Genomic DNA, 20,866 nt, shown 5'->3' with positions numbered 1-20,866 from the left:
GCATTGGGCAATTCTGACCCTTCGCCGCTATTATCGCGAGAACATTTCATGTAATCTAACTGTCATGGCAGCCTCCAGAAGCACACACGTATAAGGTATTGGTGAAGGTTAATTCTCAAATTTTGTTGAGTTGTGGTGAAATATGAATATACTTACCAGGATAATCGCTGCAAAGTTTCCCTGAGATTCACTAACATTGCTTTTCTCTATTCTTTTAGGCAATATATGCTGAATTGATAAGTCTTTATACTGTTGCGTAAAATCACCATGAATATCTGCACATCTGGAAACCAGCTCCTAAGAAATTTTAGGCTGTGCCTAAATAACTCCCATTTACAGAGTTCTTCTTTGTGGGGACTGAAGAACTGCAAGTCACCAATAAATCCCTCCACATTTAAGAATGTGCACCAGAACCTGGGCTCAACAAGTTACCTATTTAATCGTTGCGCAACACGACAGGGAGCAACAGCAAGGTTCTACTCACTGGATAAAGAGCAGGCACAGGAATTAAAATCGACATCAGGAGAGCAGACTTCATCAAATACTGATAACCCCGTTTTAAATAAGACTCAGTCCCCACCTCCGTTATCATACCGACAACAACAGAAAGAAGCTGGAAGATACCTTGAACCACTGGCTGAGGATGCTGAACCGTATTTACAGGGGGAGAGACAGCGGGAACAGTTTTATGACCTTCTTAAAAACTGCAATTCCCCCTATGATGTTTTGGACTTGGCTGAGAATTACTCCCTGACTTGGAGGCGGGTGAGTAACTGCTTAACCAAAATTTGGGAGACCACCAAGAAGATGTCAGATGACCAGAAGCGCTATGAAAGAAAGCTGATGTTTGAGCACCCGGTCTTTGAGCAGCTGTGCCAGCAGGCTATGAAGGACGCGGGGAAGATGAGAAGTGTTGATCTGGCCTACAGCTTACTGGCCCTGGTGAAGCTGGGGGTTTCTCAGCGCAGCCGTGTGGTGCAGACGTTACTCAGAGTCATTCAGGTAAGCAGGAACTTGTTCCATCCACACACATTTGATCTTCATTTTTCTTCCTGCCCTAAAGTACTCCATTTGCACATTGCAGATGTAAATGCTGATATTTTTGTAACTTTTAAATGGTGTACCATGATTGTTGTTACAGTATGCGCCTCAGAACTTCATGCTTTATTGCACAGCTTATGTCAGGCCTCAAATGATGTAGGACAATCGGAACATTTGGCGTAGAAAGACTTGACATATGAAGCACGTCAATTAGAATTGAATACTTTTACCAGAAATGAACTATTATACTAGTATTTAAATTCAGAATATTCTTTAGTACTATATTTAGAAAGTGGCATTTTTTTATTTTTTCTCCTCTCCTGTAATTACTTTTTTAATTTTTTTTTTAGAACTTTGAACACACTTCTGGAAAATATGTATCTCGTTAATGTTTTTTAATTTTTTTTTTTTTTTAATGTAGTAAATCCTGAGCTGACTAATAAATATTTCTGGCTGCTTAAAACAGTTGTTGAGCAGGCAACCATTTAGTTCAGGTGATCGTGTAGACAGGACTTTGCTGTAGTATGGTCGTCACAATACTTTATACAGAATGTTTAATGATAATTCATGTTTTATATTCTGTTTCTTCAGGAACACCTAAATGATTTTGATGAGAAGTCTCTGTCTGTACTAGCTAACTGCCTCAATGACATGGACAGTGATAAAAATGCTGATGCACTAAAAGCTGGTCTAAGGTAAGACACAGATCAGGGGTAGACATTATCATTTTCATGGACTAAACCAAGTTCTTTTGTATCAGAGAATGGAGTAATCATTAGAGGGTGGGGAGGAAGGAGCTCTTAGCTGATCTGAATGCTCTCAGTCTTAATAGAAGCAATTTGTTGTGTATATTCCTTATTATTGTCTGTCATGACTAAAGCACTACATGTATGCCTAATCAACCAAATGGTTCTTAAGTAATTAATAAATGTGATTTTTGTTTTGTTTGAACTTATGCTTCCCCTAGTTATCCCTTTTAAGAAGTCCATGATTAGTGATCTTTTTATCTTTGTTATACATTACACAGTAGCCCGTAAGGACCATCACATGTATCAGGATGCATGTCCGATCGTGAGTCATGATAATGTATTGTGACTTCAGTGTATTGTTGAACCCCTACCAATACATATTCCAGTTGAGAGTACTGCGTCGTAAAAGTATTTGTCAAATCAGCTACGGCTTCTTACTTCTCTTTCGTAGGCTGCTGGTTGAAACTCGGATCCCAAAGATAAAAAATGTTGTTGCTCTGCAGACCATGATGCGGTGCATTGGGAAGGATGCTCCTGTATCTCTTAAGAGAAAGCTTGAGGTAAGAAGTTTGGTGCTGAGATAGTGGTCTCCCTTTTGCTAGATACAGTGTATTGACAGGTAATCAAGTCAGTAACATTAGGACTTATTAGGAGAGGGGCATTACAAAAGTGGCCACATCCTCGATACTTGTTGAAAATCCATCCTGCACACTGTTCTGGTTGCTAAAGATTGCTCACTACCTTCATTCAGTGTTTGGGTCTTGCATTTATTTTTTAATTATTTCAGATACAGCAGCCGTTGTCTTCCTGACATCAGTTGTCTCTTCTGACCGCAAATAGATCAATCAGTCTCTTCTAGGAAGTTTGCAATTTATTCCAGTGGCAATTTTATAGAAAAATATCTGTAATGCAATTAACCTACTGTATATAAAAAGTATATGGCAGACAATGCTTCTACTTCTTCATTCATGCAGGTTGTGACTTTTTTTTTTTTTTTTTTTTTTTTTTTTTTTTTAACAGTACAAAGCATTGTCAATGCTGAGTCAGTTTTCCCTACCCAATTCCCAGTATATGTTTACAACACTGGCAGCTATGGACTTTAATTCAAGCACTCTCCTGGATGCCTGTAGTAGCAAGATTATTGGTAAGTAAGGCTTTGTTTGCATCTTCTTGGATGTCCAAAATATTTTTGCCACTTTTAATTATGAGACGTTTCAGTGATTTTTTTTTTTTTTTAGTACTTTGGGAATAGAAACACTGACCTTGCAACAACTATACACACACACACAAATATATTCTGATTAGGGTGATTAAATGATTGGAATGTGGACTTAATTAAATGTACACATACAATTTACGTGCTTTATTTTCAACCACTCTGAACATTTACATAGTAAATTCACCTGCAGTGTTATAAAATTTGCACCATGTCAACTAAGCCTGAAAATGTATCATTCAGTGTTTGGTTTGATTAAAAAAAAAAAAAAAAAAAAAAAAAGTAAATTAAAACATTATTTTTTTGTGACACAGAAAATATCCATGGAATCCCCTTCTGGAGGTTAATATATGTCCTCCAGTCCTCCAAGGACCTGCAGTACCGGAACGCTGCACTATTCTCTGCCATTGCTGAATACGTCATGTCGACATTTGATATGTGGAGCAACAAACAGGTAGGATTGACCTTCAGTGTCGTTTTGGGAGCCCTGACATGGATTTCTTTCTCATTGGAACTCAGTGGGCCCTAGTTTCCACATTGCTAATAAGGCATGACATTTTTTGTATGGTCATAAAATGATGTTATAATGATGGCTTACATTTATGTATTTTCATTACATGTCCCTTAACCCTTAGAGTAGTGAGTTCTAAAATGCCCTGCTGAGTTTTTTCTCTGTTTTCTGCATGCGCTTGATTATTACAAGTACAGCGTACAAACAAACTGAAAGGTATATGTTTGTATGCATGTAATGAATAGTGACAAAATACAGACCAAAAAGAAATGTATTGATTACAATTAATTAAATAACTATTTACACACGTCACATAGAAAGATCTCGATACATTTTGTTAGCAGGCCTATTAACAGTTTGTTTACATTATTATTATTATTATTATTATTATTATTTATTTCTTAGCAGACGCCCTTATCCAGGGCGACTTACAATCGTAAGCAAAAACATTTCAAGCGTTACAATACAAGTAATACAAGTAATACAATAAGAATACAATACATCACTATGAAAAGATGTAAACACATTTTTACCGTAAATAAAACAAATAAATATTAATTTTTATTTTGTCATAGGGAAAGGTTTTGACTAAAAAATAACAGGTAGACAATAAACAACAGGGTGGAACAACCACAAGAACACGTCCTAACAAAAAAAAAGGGGGCTGAACTAGAGAGAGAGAGAGAGACATGAATAAATTATATCCGGGTAAGCAAGTGATGGAGGCAGAAGGAGTGAGAGTGTCAGTAATGCTACAGCGTATGATACTCCTTGAAGCATGGAGCAACGCACAGAGCTATGTTGCACTCCATGCACATAAATCGCGTGTCCTTCCTCTGCCTGGGCCAATGAGCGGTGTGGATACAGACGTGGCACCTGCGCCATGTACGACTGCCCTTTGCTGTTTGGGGTACGGGATGTGGAAAATGTCAGTCAGTGATCCTTCTTTTTCACTCAGCAATTTTCGCCGGTTTACAGACATTGTTGACATTTTTGTGGCTGGGTTTATTGTATGTAATTCAGTCAATATCTGGCAGAGGGTGCAAGGGACCAATAAGAAACAGTGTTACAGAAACCTAGTGTTACAATATCTTGTTATCAGGAGTTTTGTAGGCTCAGTAATTCAATTTTAAAGTTGCAGAACGTACCGGTACGTTTGTACTCCCTGGGGACCAGAGAGCAGTGAACATGCCGTTACGTTCGTACTACTCAAAGGGTTAAACTGGTGTATTTAACTTGAAGGGTCATTTTCAACACAACTTAATCAGGAAAAGTGGAAAATCCTGGTCAGTGTTCGGCTATACAATGCCTTTGCAGCACTCCCATAGTTAAACTGAAACTTTTTCTGTTTGCTGCCATATGGTTTAACTTATAGTGTATTTCTGTTTTTAATATATATTTATATATAATTTGTAGATAGTCCTCTTCCTGGGTCTGTTTTGTGACCTTGGTCTTCGTCATGCTGGTTTGATGGACACGTTTGCGGAGAAGGTGACAGAGACCTCGGAATCACTGACGCTGAGAGATGTTATTAATATTTTGAAATCTTACTCCCTGCTTAACCATCTCCCAAAGAATCAGAAGCAACAGTAGGTCTTGCATTTTCTGCGTATTGTTGGTGAAACACAAAGATAATAGATAACAAATATCCACATGCAGTATTTCCAATGTGTTGCACACTAGTGCAGGTTAAAGGAGTACTAACTACGGCTTTAAAATAGATTTATTAGCTTTTTCGTCATTATTACTGGTTCCCCCTTTACTGTACCGGGAATCATTTTTTATCTTTCTTAGTTTTAACTTTAATTTTAAGATATGCAAATATTTTAAATAAAATGCAGTAGGTACTGTAAACTGCCACTTCCTGGTAAATTTGATTTAGGTCACTAGTTCTGATTTTCTCGGATACTAGGATGCAGCAGCGACTTTTCCTCTATTGCATAGGCTTTCACATTTCTGCATATTCCAAATTTAAGTATAGTACAGAAGCAAAGAACCAGAAGATCCTAAGCAGACTAAAATGGGGGAGAGTGATAGTATTGCTAGCGCTTATAAAAAGTCAGAACATTTTAAACCCTTAGTTAGCACTCATAAGACTCAATTTCTGCATAGAGTTTGGGATCAACCATAAAAATAGGTCTGCAAGTCTGTTTTCTTTTCTGGCTTGGAATACCGGTAATATTTTAATTAATGTGCATCTGTTTACAATCATGCTGAAGTTAGAAATACTACAAACAAGCAATCCAGCTAATTCCATAAAATAGAAAGTTCACCATTTTTCTGAATCTGAATATATATATTGCTTTTCTTTTCTCCTGCAGGTTCCTTGAATCTTTAAGCAGTGTTTTTGAGACATATCTTCCTAAGATCCTCCCTTCAGAACTCCTGAGAGGAGTCTACTACTTCTGCGTTTTGGGATGCTTTCCACAATCCTCTCTAGACAAACTCCTTCAGGAAGACATACTCAATGAGCTTCTTTTACCAGGTAATTCACTGGCATCTATAGTATTTGAACTTGAGGAAATGCATGAATAAGAAGACTTAAGCCTGAGACAGACAGGGGCGGCATGGCACCACTGGGCATTTTCACAGTGCGATATTGCTACTCTGCACATACATATTTAACATCATGCAATCTAAGAAACTACAAAATGGTATCTCAAGTCTACCGGAAATTACTAGGGGTATGTTAGAGTACTCGAGTATAATAATCAAAATAATTATAATTACTCAAGCACTCATTTATTAATCGAGTACTTGAAAAAGTGTAAATAATATCTCTTTATGAACGCACGTTCATTATATTTGTAGCAACCCGGTCACAATTCAGGTCGGCAAGATTTGTTTTATCTTGTTTGTTTGTCTTGTTTCGTCTGGTCCTGTGGCTTCACGTTATCTGTATTGTACCGGGGAGGGACCATACCACTAGTTTCGGTATTTTGGGTGTGTGTGTATGTGAGCCGCTGTTGGGTGTGGACCATGTCATCTAGAGCGCCCCCCACCTCCCCCATGAGAGTAGTGGTCCGCTCTCTTCTCTGTGTGTGAAGTGAGCAAGTTTTTAGGATAGAGACAGGAGGAAGGATTTATTGTTTTTGTGGTGTGGTCCTGACCCAAACACGGACCCTGTTTAATTAATAAAGTAGTTTTGTTAGCCCCTGAATCCCGTCTCCGTCTCCTGCTTTGTGCCTCAAGACTAGAGGTCGTTTACAATATTTTATTCATGTATACCACCTTAACACAGCAGGCTGCTGCAGCTCAACCTGGATTCTGTGCTCTGAATGACACAATAAATGTACTGCCTCTTAAATTTTGTCAGACCTTTTTCCAATAGTGTTATATTAATCACATTCTGATTGCATCAATCAGTGTATTCACATTTTCATGCATGTAGTAGAAGACAATTAATATAACATTTTTCAAAAGTTTGCCAAATATTTTTCAGACGAAGCTAGCTATTAATTCTCAGAGCAAAGGGTATCTCACACAATCTTATTTTTACAGATCAGAGGACCCACGGAGCCAATGAACGAATACTGCACTACATTAATCTCTGCCTAGAGCTGGACCACTCTGCTTCCACCACAGTTGCTACAATCACTTCTGCCAAACCCTCCTCCTCCTCTCCAAGTATGACTGTAAACCCCATAGTACTCAGTGCTTTGAAGCGTTGTCTGGGAGATGAGGTTTGCCAGCAAGGGGTGCTGTTGCAAAATGATTACTTTATAGGTAACTAGAAAAAAAAAATACATTGAACACTGGATCTGTATAGAAAATATGGTTTTATTTTGTGATTGCTGTATTTGTCTTCTATTTCAGATTTCCAGATCACATTGGACAAAGACAGAAAATTTGTCTTGCAGTCCCAGAGTGAGGAAAATAGCCAAACTGAATATTTCCAAAGGTACTTGATTTGTTTTTTTTTTAATGTTTGAACATCTACAAATGAAACAACATCTACAAAATTCCCAAAACCAAAAACACACTGGATGATTCAGGTTTTTTATAATAAAACTTGAAATGCTCATATCACAAAACAAATTAACAATGCTGTCTCCAAAAAGATGTTTTCCAGGCTAAGGTTTTAATTATACAGTACATGCCATTTGAATGAAGTTTAGTATCCCCCTGCTTCTTAGTTCTGACATTCTTTACCTCAGAAACTATCATTCCAAACTTATGTTATGCTCATACTGCAGCTCTATTTTTGTATTTACAGCAATAAAATATTGATATCTTGGCTGACAAGATATCGTCAATGCCTAACAGTTTTTGTTATGCCAAAAATGCTACATCAGTACTGTTTTTGTTCCTTTAAATTCACTGGACCAAACGGTGAATGACACAGGTGTTTTTTTCCTTGTGGCTTTCTTTCAGAGTGGCTGTCCTTTGTGCCCCAGTTTCTGCGTTCTGTCTTGGTACCACCCACCCCAAAGGCAAGCTGGCTATGAAGATGCGGCACCTTACAGGTCTTGGGTATTCCATTGTGTTGGTAAGTCAACAGCAACATCACACTTTGTATAGCACGTAACAAAATACAACAGCTACTAAACCACAACTCACCCAATTTAGCTGTAAATACAAAATTTAAAAAGGTCTTCCAAACAAATGTGTTTTAAGATATCAGCTGGAGATTGACTGGGCTGCATGGAGTTCCGGACGCTGGAGGCATTGTAAGAAAATGGTACTTCATTCTAATCTGCAGCAAACCTGCATCATGTGAACGGCAATACAATATATATATATATATATATATATATATATATATATATATATATATATATATATATATATATATATATATATATATATATATATATATAATAAAGCAGTGTTAATTCAAGGGCCCTGTGGAAGAACTTTCTTTTTTGCCACATTTGCATTTTTATTTTATTTTTTTTAACAAAAAAGTGGTGCAAATACAGCATTGGAGTATACAGTGAATTTGGCCAAATGTGTTTTGATTAAAAACTGTTTGTTTTTTCACTAAGGTCCCAGCGCAGGAGTTTGAGAAGCTTCAAGAAAATGAACAAGTCCAGTTTCTGAAAACCCGAATCTTTGCAGAACCAGAACCTACATTGGCTGCTATCAGTCAGGAAACTTGAACAAATAGTTCACAAATAGTGGTCAGCGGTCTGCTTGAGGTTTAAAGGTTACGGTAACTAGGAGTCCAGTGGAATATCAAAAAAACACGTCTGCTTTGACCTGATTCATGTACTCTGTACAGGGCTGCTTGACAGCCGTTTGGTTTTCCAAAACTTGCTGACATCCTGTTTGGAAAAAAAAAGCTTTTGCTGTTCTGCTTTGAGTAATTTTCCCCTATTCACTGTATAATCAAAAATGAAAACAGACTTGCAAATCTCATGATTGGTTTAAAATGGTTGAACATCTAAATCTAAACCAGTCAGGTTACTATTATAATGGACATACCAATCCTGTGTTTTGGTATCAGCTGAACCATTTTTTATACTGTTTTTATACTGTAAAAAAATAAGCTGCTATTAAAAACTTAAAAAAACTAAAGAAATATACAGTCTTCATTTTAGTTATCAAATGTCTTCTAGCGCATACAGTACAGTAGAGTCGTTAACCAGATTGTCAATTAACTGGGCCACTCCATGTATTGATTTGTATTGGATGTTAATACTACCCCCCCCCCCCAGTATAAAGGCAAATGCAAGATTTATTCAGTTTAAAGTTTTGCTTTCCTGGCAAGCTGTTGCCCATCAGTGAGTTGATTATAGACCCTGGGAGCACACTAAAAATAATTTTTAAAAGTGATTTTGTGCTTTTCCTGTCTTGGCTTTCTAGATGTTGTTGGGAATGTTATTATTACATCTCAGCAGCGTGGAAATGTAAATTACATTATGGCAAGATGTACAAATAGCAGTTATCTAAATGACCCGTTATATTTGTTTTGCCATACAATCAATATTAATATAATTGTTTCCTCTCTAAATACCAATTGTCACTTTTTATACTGTTGAAACCACAAAAGAACGTGGCGGTAGTGCACCACTGATTCAAATGACTACAGGAAAATGTGTAATCATGATTATTTCATGAACTCGTTTATCTTTCGCTTGAGACAATTACTCTGTTTCACAGATTTTTTTAATATTTAATTATTTTCATTCCGAGAAAGTGGTGTTGAATTTTAACTTTTAACGTCATGTAAACTCATGAAGGAAACCTAATATGAGTCTTTATATCCAGTCGAAGTAAAGGTTATACCTTACATTTTTAAGTGTTTTAGGTATTACGTAGGTATTCGGTACAGTATATTGTGTGAGTGAGAGAAAAGGGAGCATCCTAGTGATGCAAAAGGATAATAAAAAAAATAAAAATAAATATTTTATACTTTTCAGAAAGATTTATAAGAGAAAGCTTTTGCCAAGAAACACACTACTGTTGTAATCGGCTAAATGATCACCCTCAAATCATGTATGTAATTATTAAGTTAACAAAATTATTCACTGTATGGCATACATCGTGGTTGTCAGAATCCATATCCACTTAGAATATCTTCTGTTATCTGTAAACAAGATTTTATAATATTTAAACATGTTTGTATGAACTGTAAGGCACCATTCGCAGAGGTGCTTTATGAAAAACACCTTTATTACTGTTGTTGCTGGGACCCATTTGAATCCAGCTCTAAGCACACGTGGCTTTATCTTTGGGGAGATTTGGAAGGTGTTCCTTATTTAATGTTAATTTTCTATCAAGAAATTAGGATACATATTCCAAAAAGTGAATCTTTTTGTAAGCATACCAGAGCTAAATGAATTTACTCTATACAGAAAAACTTTTTTTTTTTTTTTTGGGCAGGGGGGGTAATAGAAAGAAAAAAGAAAACACCTCAAAGTACTAAATCATATATATTTAAAGAATCCTCAAGAGAGAGTAGTAGTTTTAGTAAATCACACAATGGTTTCAACTCCTCTCATGAACGATTTCAGATTGCCACTTTGTATTTTTCAGTATTATGGCACTGTATGTTCTCGTGTAAAATCTCACGGCAGCAACTTTTTGGTTTTTTCAAGTTTCATTAGAGGTGTAGTCCAGTAAAGATTACTATTTCACTGCCACGTTGTTTTAACGTCTGGCCATACCACTGATTCAGATCTTTTTAACATATCCACTGTACTTCAAGTTTATAATCCATTCGATCAGAGATCCTATTCCCTTTTACATTATTGCTCCACTTGAAAACATTCCAGTTATTTTTTTTTTTTTTAATTATCTTCAACTGCAGGCAGTAGAGGCACCATTGAATCATCTTAGACATCTCCTGTAGGAAAATAATCAGTAACGTGATGGTAATATGATCAACATACTACTAACAGCTACTTAAGGTCAACAGTGTACAGTAGGTATAAACAGAGTATGTCTGATTCCAAATTCTATGTCAATTTAATTGTTCATTAAAATAAAGAGATTTACCTTTTTAAAGGTGACATTTAGTGATTTCAAGTCACCACACAGACTTGCCTACTACTTTTACTGTTGTAAATTACGTAGGTATTACCGTCTGCTAAGAAATAAATAATAATAATAATAATAATAATAATAATAATAATAATAATAATAATAATAAATGTCGTCATACAGTTTGCAGTTTATCATGCTTTTAACCATGTTTATGTCTTGCAGTTACCACGTTATAATGGTTCTTCCAATGCTTTACCTTGTGTGTCTCTGCTTCAGCATGCTTTCGCTATGCTTTTACTGCGGCAGTACAGTATACATTTATAAAGGACACTATGGGAGTTCAAATCAAGGACCAGAGTTTGGGGATTTTGGTCAAGGAATGAATGTATCTTCAGGACATCACATTTGAAAAAGTTTTTCACAGTGTAAATGTCTGGTTTAGATACAGTACCCATATAGACATGTATGGCTGGTATTTTGGGCTATTTTACATTTGTCAAATAAATAGCTGGGGAAACTCGCAACGGAAACAAGAACTGGTCAAATATATGTATTGCTCTGTATTTGTTATTTTTGTGAAAGGCAAATTTGTTATAAATTACATTGCAAAATAAATGAATAAAAAGAAAACAGCATTATTTTAATTAATAAAATATGAATGAAGAACTGGAGGCTGTGTGGTCCAGTGGTTAAAGAAAAGGGCTTGTTCACGGTTCAAATCCCATCTCAGCCACTGACTCGTGTGACCCTGAGCAAGTCACTTAACCTCCTTGTGCTGTGTCTTTTGGGTGAGACGTAATTGTAAGTGACTCTGCAGCTGATGCATAGCTCACACACCCTAGTCTCTGTAAGTCGCCTTGGATAAAGGTGTCTGCTAAATAAACAAATAATAATAATAATGAATCTTAAAGTGAGTTTTCAGTAAAGCAGTTGTTTCCCTTTGATTTTTACAATATGTGTTATTCTGCACTGTGTGCTGTGAGCAATCTATGCTGTCAATAGCATTGACTGTCGTCTTAAGGCAGGATTTTGTGAGATGCACAGGCACATTCCGCTTGTACAATGTGAACAGGAACAGGTTTCTGGAACTACTCATTGAGCAGACAGGACTGTTTGGGCCCACCACTTGGGTTGATAGGGTTTCACCAAATCAGATTGTCGAGGTCTCTCTGATTTGTTAAGTCTCACAAAATGATGCCTTTAGTTCAGGTTAAAGTGTGTGAGTGTGTACTTTTACTAAGAGGAAACAAATCTGAATGTTCTGAGGAGATATACAGGTTGTGCCAGGTTGAAACATTAAAATAACTTGACACCAAGGCAAAATAATCTGTGCAGTAATTTTAGTTTTTTTGCTTTCACTACCCTCAATTGAGTATATTATTTAAATGATCATGAGGCAGGAGTTTGTGCAATCAGGCCCCTTTAAAATAATGTCTTCCTCCCCTATAGCTGCCTGGACAATTCCTAATAGTAAACATACAGTCTTGAGACTTGTTCATGCTGTGATAAGTGCAATCAGTTCAGAGTAGATTTAGCAGGAGTGTTATTGTTGGCACCTGGCCATTTAAATACTATACCTAAACCAGGATAGTTCTGAAATCCAGGACTGGGTGCAGGACCGAGTTTCTAACCCTGACATTGTCATGTAGATGTATAATTGTGTTAACTGACTGACTGAGATGAATTCCTGCCATGTTCTGTTGAATCTCAACCAAATGTATCGATGAGACACTTGGTTTAAAATGACCTGATGCAGGTGGTGTAAACAGCTTGTGTCTTGGCAGTTGTCCCATGCTTACTAAACAGTAGGGATGTCAATAAGACTCCCATTGCATAGCTGTTTGATCCATTCCTGGTTTTACTATGAGTTTAATAAGACACACCTGAGCTTGTTACCTATACAATCAAGCTCCTAGTAAAACTTGGAATGGGTGCAACTGCTATGCAATAGGAGTTATTTCCATCCCTGAAAATAATGAAATATTGCAATTAAAATATTGTAGATCATCCTGTACCAAGGAAAATGTGTGCAAACATTGCATTACTGTAACAATCATTTTAAAGTGTGACCACATTATTACTGTATACTAGTGTCATATTCATGTCAATAGTATCATTTTCCAACCAAATGTATAGCTCAATTTACTTACAATTCTGCCTCTGTAATATCCTATAGTATCTTATCCATTAAAACACCAATGCATATGTTAATTTCTTACTTTACAGTAGCAAACATGTTCTTCTCCGCTTATGCATCGTTTACCACAGACCCCACAATTCTTCCCCCTGAGGTAACTTTGATTTTTGTGTAAGGGTAATGGGTTATTCTCAAATGGCATGAAATGTGCCTTTGCTTAGCAAACCAAGAACAAACTCCCCCAAACACACACTGATGGCAGTTTGTTTGCAAATAAGTCTGAAGGAAGTCTGTTGCGGTACAATTTAGATGAAAAAAGGAAGACGGTACAAACCACTAAGCCTTGTTGTTTTTCACCAGTTATAGATAAAGTACAGTTTAACAGCTATGAAGACATTTTTTTTATTATCTAGCCATGATATAACCATTTCAGCAAATATAGACACAAATACAATAACTAATAAAATACAATAAGTAATGATCTACCACAAGATATAAAATAGCTTAAAGTGAGCAAAACATTTTTAAAGGGAAGGCTTTAGGAGCTTCAGTCTTTCTCTAAAATAAAGTTCTCCCCAGTAGCAAAATTTCTGAATGAAACTGGCAGAATGTTGTCAGTTTTAGCCAACACATTTCATTTTTGTCCATGTCAGTCTGTCTGACAGAAGAAATGGGGATGGTGTGTTTGTTTAACAACATCTGCTGGGTATATTCTGCCCATCATAATTGTTGGCAGCTAAAACCTTGACTTTATTTTGCTCAGCCTCCTAATATTGTGGTTTGAACATACAGTGCATGAGCCATGTAAGGTAAACGTGCTGAATAGCAAAGTAACAGTGCCTCTCATTCCAGACAGTACAGAACATTGTCTTGGTACTAACAGAAATATAGCTTGAAGCGAGTCCTTGGCTTCAAGCTCTAGAAGTGGGAGAAACATAATCTTTTTTACAGTATTCACAACTTTATGCAAAAACAGGCTCTTCTTGTTTTACTACAATGCATTTGCTCCACTATTATGAAGCTTCTCATTTCATGTTTTAATTTATACCAAACAGTATGTATGTGAGGAATAACACAATTAAAAATGAAATTGTTCAGAATTGTGGTTCCTGTCCCTTTTTCTATTCCTGTTTGTATTTTCTGACATCACTTTCCTCATATCCATGTATTCACTGTTGCTTTCAGGTTCAACCGTGTTTCTTTTCTGAAAAATAGTTTTAAGCATCAGTTTTTGTCCCAGCATTTCTTGGAAACTTAGTTTACATCATGTGTGTCACTGACACTATAGATTTCCATTATATAATCTCTTTCGGGTCTGTATATCACATGGTAAGATTTGAAGAGCATTGGAGAAAATCTGAACTACCATACAGCAACCTTAAATCCATAGTGCTGCATTCTGTAAAAAATCAAAAAAATCAAACTAACAAGCTAAGAACCAAGATTCAGCACTTGAAAAAGAAGCATAGCAATACTTTGTGGATGGATTGTCATGATATTATAGAGATTATATATATATATATATATATATATATATATATATATATATATATATATATATATATATATATAATAAACATAATGAAACCAGTCTGTAAAACTCCATTTCATCTTGTCACATCAAACTGAGGCAGCTGCTGACTCCATATGCTGCCCACAACCCTATCTCCAAACTGATGTTACATAAAGATTACTTGTATGTATCAAAATTACATAAACAACACCCAAAGGTGCAAAACATAACTTGAACTACGAAAGGAAACTGATTTATACTTTTGAAAACGACGAGTAAATGTACTCAAAACCCACTTACCAATTTTAAAAATTGACCCTCAAACTATCAAACAACTAATAGACTCAAAGTGATCTTTTTCCTGCTGAAAACATTAATGCCACAGACTTTAATATTCTGCAACAGAATGTTTTACTAAACAAAAAAAAAGTAGTGTAAGTAAGGTCTATATCTATAAGTTTTAGAGTCCTAAACCAATTTAGCAAAACTACAGACCTTGGTTATGTATGCTACAGTCATAAATACAATGCAGTTGGTCATACAGTATTTGACTGGGTACTCACCTTCAAGCATAAGCAGGTAAGAGTTATGACTATGCTGTACAGCAAGAGAAGCCCACTGACTCCTGCATTAATCCAGACCACAGGCCAATTAAAGTCGGTACATTGAGGAAGTGGAATCTGTGACGTCTCTGAAAGATAAATCAGTTCTTCGTTATATTTTGCTTTTAATTTCTTGTATCTTTCTATCGTTTTATTTTCCTCCTTTTCATTATGTTTTAGATCATAAAATTATTCTTTGGGACTGGTTTGAGGGGGGGGGGGATTTTTATTGTTTTCATTTAAATTTCAAAGCAAATCCAATCAGGCATTGATTCTGTGCATAAACAGAGAATAGAGAGAAATGTGGTTCTATTTTATAATGCTCCAATAAAATAAAACAGTAAAAGATTTCCATTTAATACACTGTTTTAAAAAGGAAATATATTAATGACAACCACATTAATGAATAGATCTTTTATTACACCTTTCAGGTGAAATACAATACATTGATTTAAAAAAAAAAAATTGGAGAGTAGAAATCAGGTTTTATTGGGTTCAACCCTAAAATCAGAATCCCTATTTATACTTATATTTTTAGGAGAGTCAACAATTTTACAAGAATTTGTTCAAGATCACATTAGGATCTCAGCTTTTCAATTTGGTTAATTTCCATGTCCTCAATTAGCCACCATGGGTTATTGGCTACATTTTACATTTTTTCACGATTTTTTTCTCACTAAATTATATATCATATGGGTCACAATAGAGCTGACAGCATTTGCTCCAATAGAACTAGATGTTTCAGAAAAGAAAAAGAAAGTTCTTACCAGCTACATATACTATGGTCCCTGTCCCCTCAGCATAAACAAAGGGAGGAGGAGATCTTATTTCCACTCTGCAAACATACAGATCTGCATCCGAGACATTGAGCCGTGAGATGGTGAGGGTCACACTGTTCTCATAACATTCCATCAGGCAGAGGCTCCCTTTCTTGCTCTCGTTGACTGAAGTCTCGCAACTTATTGTATCATTGTGTCTTGCCCGAAGCAGGTAAATCTTTAATTCTACGATCTGTTTGCTGTATTTGTAGTCACATGTCAGTATGGCAATTCCACTGCTGTTGGCAGCAACAAGATGGGGCTGTGTGACCTGAAAGGCTTACATTGAAAAATATGGCCATTTAACATCATGAGGTTCACATGTTCCTTTAAATAACAAAGCACACTGCCTTACAATCTTATTCATGTATTGCCTTTACTAGCTCCCGTGCTAATGCATTTTTCCCGGCTGCAATGGAAACAGCATTTCCCATGGAGCAATGCAACTTGACAGGTGGAGGTACCAACTAATAGGCCACACAACATGCCTGGACTACATGCTTGGCGATGCATAAAAGTGTTATTGCATTGAATGTTTAATAAGGCAACTATTATTTGCTGACTTTCAGGTAGTCTGTTATACTTGTACTTCATAGGTCCTTTTACCTGAAGAGTGACATTCTCTTCACCCTTTCTAGATCTTCTTTCCTTATATTAACCAGCCAGCTGCATATCTAATGTTGGACATGATATGCAGCCAAAGACATACTTCGACCCTGAAGACACGACTGAGATTAAATGACCTAGGAGATGTAAGTCTAACATAAAATGGTACAGAATGACCACATTATTATTCATGAGATATAAATTACTGAACAAGTGACAGTGTTTAGGTGAATAGTTTTAGACTGTCTGTCTGTCTGTCTATCTATCTATCTATCTATCTATCTATCTACAGTGGCTCTCAAAAGTATTCACCCCCCTTGGACTTTTCCACATTTTATTGTGTTACAACATGGAATTAAAATGGATTTAATTAGGAGTTTTTGCCACTGATCAACACAAAAAAGTCCATAATGTCAAAGTGAAAAATAACATCTACAAATTGTTCTCCTAATTAAATCCATTTTGATTCCATGTTGTAACACAATAAAATGTGGAAAAGTCCAAGGGGGGTGAATACTTTTGAGAGCCACTGTATATATATATATATAAACAGAAAATTGCTTTAAAACTTTAAAAACATGTTTTCTCAAATGTCTTTATCTCAAATCAGATTAGAGCACATAATGATGGTTGCAACTGCTGCAATGACAAGTACGTTAGTCACTCGCACACCATACCCTTCTGATATAGCTATCAGTACCATGAAAAAGTAGATCCCCATGACCTACATCAACAGCATGTACGTGTCAAAATGGCAGTGTGACATATGCACTGACACCGATTCTGACATTGTTGTTACCAAGTTTTCCATTACATAGGATAAGCGGTTCTCTATATGTAAAAAGCTAAGTATGACTATGTATACGGATTTACAGACATCCCTGGTTCTCACAATAAGACTTTATAGAGGTAAATCATAATTAGTTTGTCTATACCCAGCTGCTTAAAAAAGAAAAGAAAGTAAAGCCAATTTTTGACATGGAAATTGCCAAAATAAATGGGCAGCTGGGTGGTTAAATGTGAAACCCCAAAGTGTGGCATACTTATGTCGCTTCCACTATACCCCCTCAATCGTGACAAGCAGGGGATAATAATAGTCTCTTCTCTTGAGGTTCTGTCTGTGCTCACATTTACCTGGGTGGGGTTAGCATGTGAGGTTACTCAGGTCACACAGTTAATCTACTGCATGAGGATTCCAAACTGCTGGACAGTCATTTTCATGTTAAAGCTTTGAACATTATTAAACTGTTTACAGAATTGGGTCTCGTCATAATAACCAGGTGTTCAAAGACTACAAGTCTAAAACACTGTCAAAATTAAGAAAATACTTCTTAATAAACTCTATTTAAAATCACCCCAACTCTTGCAGCCACATGCTCTTACTAGGCTCACTGTTTAATTCAGGTTTTGACTATTTTAAGTATATTCCTACAGAGAATGCCCATAACACCACATGTTAAAATGCTGTATTTACAGTACCTTTGAAAATATAATAGAGATATATCACATTCATATATACTGTAATAATAATAAGATTCACATTCACTGTATTTCAAATACTAACGGACACTGCTAAACACTGGTTTCAGGATCAAATATGTTTCAATGTAGTTGTTTTTTTTTTAATCTTTGTTTTTAATTAAATGCTACAGTAGAAATATAATACAAATCACAGAAACAACACAGCCTTGTTATTTAGATTAATGTAATAGATACATTCTTCTTGAGGCTTGACTTACACAGTACTATATTACCCAATCAAGCTTTATCACTCGGACGTTAGTTTATAGACCAAAAACATATGCTTACCATTCAAATAACCAATGAAGGTGCAGATGACAAACAGTTTTGGCAGCATGCTCTCTGATTTCAGTGTGGATGAATACTGTCTACTGTTAGACTTGTTCTTGCACTCAGAGTCATCTTGTGGTTATGTGGGTGGAGACCAATGTAAATAACCTGGTATTTTTTGGGAAACTAACTGTAAACAGGGGTAAAACTCTGCCTAGAAACAAAACTACACCTGTCAATGCCCCAGCATAGCGATTATATATAGTTTTAGTGGTTATAGGAACCAAGACTTTAAATCCATCTTCATATTCATCTCCAAAAGTTTTATAAAACGAATCCTCTTATTGTGTTGTTCTTGTAGCATGTTGTGTTGTACTCAATTGGGGATATGCAGGTTTTTCCAAGTACAGCACTATAGATCTGGTACTTACACTTCAGGTAATTTAAATATAATTATGTATGAACAAACATATTTCCAATTTAATTTATTAGAAGCACGCATCAATATAGGATACATTCAGTGCTTACTCATACTTTAAAATGTTTTCTTTGATTTTTGTAGCCAAGTTTTGTAGCCATTTTGTTTAAATTTTTTGTTTTAATTAAAGGGCTATGCACACCGGACGCGAATGAAGCGAGCGAGCAAACAAAAATAATTAAACCTATTGATTTAAATGGAGCAATGCACATCGCAGCCGTAGCGAGCGGTGCGAACGAAGCGAATATAGAAAATAGATCAAAGGTAGTGTCTGTCAGACTGACTGTCTGGCTCATGCAGAGATTACCACTGAAATAAAAAAATGGACATCAATGAGAATTAATTATTATAGTCGAAAAATATAATGTTATTTATGATGCCACTGTCCGTGGTTATAAAGACAATAAAAAGAAGGATGCCACATGGCAAGAAATAGCAGAACAATTGGAAATTGATGGCACGTCATCTCTCTTTACTTCACTTTAATTTTAGTCAAAGTGACGGGGAGCATCACACACTGGTTTCGTATTTCTGTAAAATGACGCTTCTTTGTTTTAATAATGTTGACCAACAATAACCAACCCCTCCTAAGGTAACATACATTAGCACCCAATTTTTAATTTTTTTTAAATAAAATTTAGTAGTCGCCAATTAATTTTGAACCCGTTTTCGCCCAATTTGAAATGCCCAATTGTATTTAGGTTTAGCGCACTGTTACCACCCCTGCGCTGACTCAGGAGCGGCGAAGACGAACGCACACTGTCCTCCGAAGTGTATGCCGTCAGCCGACCACTACTTTTTACTCTGCCGGCCCGCCATGCGGTCAGCCCAGAGCTACAGTGTCGGGGGACAACGCAGCTCTGGGCAGCTTACAGGCAAGCCCGAAGGTGCCCAGCCAGTCTACAGTGGACGCTGGTGCGCAGTTAGCCGAGGACACCCAGGCCGACCTAAGCCCACCTCCCACGGGCGGCGCTCGGCCAATTGTGTGCCGACCCCTGGGAGCTCCCGTCCACGGTCAGCAATGAATTAGCTTGGACTCGAACTGGCGACGTCCAGACTATAGGGCGCATCCTGCACTCCACGCGGAGCGCCATTACGGGATGCGCCACTCGGGAGCCCAGCACCCAATCTTAAATAATCATAGTAACACTATATAAGCATAACTATAACAGCACTATCTTAGAGGCACTATGATTGCAGCAATACTATTGGAAACACAACAGCAGCAGTAGTGTGCAGAACACAGTAATAGCGGCAGTAGTAGTAGTATAATCACGTGAGGCGCCAGGCAGATCAGCAGCCCTCTAGTTGAAAGTCTTCCTCTCCAAACAATACGCTGGGCTCCACTTCACAAGACTTTAAACAAGTATCACTCACAGTCCCAGTCCTGTGTATTCAAGTTTCCTCCTGGTCGAAGCTGGGGCCCACACGCAGACCTCCCACGCCTCTTCCGCTCATCCTCCTCTGCTCCAGCTGGATGAAAGACACAAATGAGAAAAAATGCACCTGAGTACCCGCAGGTTCTTGAACCCACCCAAACAATAGCCACTTATTACCCCACCCCACCCCATTACCCCACCCCACCCCAATCTATCCCAGGTCAAGCACTTAGCGTTGGTCCCACTACTACGGTCGGCCTATTCGTGTTACATGCACTGGCCTGACCCTGGTCACAGTACTTTGGGCAGAGCGGGGTGGGCAATTACGTGGCATAAGTTCTGCAACGGGACCCTCAGGTCTCAGGTCTCTGACCGTGGCGTGGCAATGTTATGATCAAGCAGCATTCCAATCATGTAATAGTCACACCAACAGCAGCACACAGTCGCTAAATAACATTATGGTTCTTTGATTCAATTTCTCTTCTTCCTTGAACAAAATATCGCATCACTCCCCTAGTAAGGATATTCCATTTCACCATGAACCCCACAGTCAAATACAGCAAACAGAATTCTGTTCGTAGCGATAATAACTCT

At 37.0% G+C, this 20,866-nt stretch overlaps 2 protein-coding genes across 2 annotated transcripts; one reads left to right on the top strand and one right to left on the bottom strand.

The window, feature by feature from the left end:
• The first annotated feature begins 26 nt into the window (after nucleotides 1–26).
• Nucleotides 27–12,237, top strand: fastkd2 (FAST kinase domains 2). The gene is made up of 12 exons (XM_034043783.3): nucleotides 27–95; nucleotides 219–1,002; nucleotides 1,633–1,736; nucleotides 2,242–2,350; nucleotides 2,811–2,934; nucleotides 3,321–3,460; nucleotides 4,934–5,106; nucleotides 5,839–6,002; nucleotides 7,019–7,243; nucleotides 7,334–7,418; nucleotides 7,892–8,006; nucleotides 8,506–12,237. Exons 2-12 carry the CDS (start codon nucleotides 268–270, stop codon nucleotides 8,617–8,619), a joined length of 2,088 nt encoding a protein of 695 aa, XP_033899674.2. The 5' UTR covers nucleotides 27–95; nucleotides 219–267; the 3' UTR covers nucleotides 8,620–12,237.
• Nucleotides 12,238–13,355: 1,118 nt separating this feature from the next.
• LOC117426591 (cytotoxic T-lymphocyte protein 4-like) lies at nucleotides 13,356–19,109 on the bottom strand. The gene is made up of 4 exons (XM_059033578.1): nucleotides 18,434–19,109; nucleotides 15,968–16,297; nucleotides 15,162–15,289; nucleotides 13,356–14,289 (listed from the first exon to the last, which is right to left on the bottom strand). Exons 1-4 carry the CDS (start codon nucleotides 18,480–18,482, stop codon nucleotides 14,164–14,166), a joined length of 633 nt encoding a protein of 210 aa, XP_058889561.1. The 5' UTR covers nucleotides 18,483–19,109; the 3' UTR covers nucleotides 13,356–14,163.
• Between the last annotated feature and the right edge of the window lie 1,757 nt (nucleotides 19,110–20,866).

Source organism: Acipenser ruthenus, chromosome 11, assembly GCF_902713425.1.
Source record: "Acipenser ruthenus chromosome 11, fAciRut3.2 maternal haplotype, whole genome shotgun sequence".
NCBI classification, from domain to species: Eukaryota; Metazoa; Chordata; class Actinopteri; order Acipenseriformes; family Acipenseridae; genus Acipenser; species Acipenser ruthenus.
This window is presented reverse-complemented; position numbering and strand designations above follow the sequence as displayed.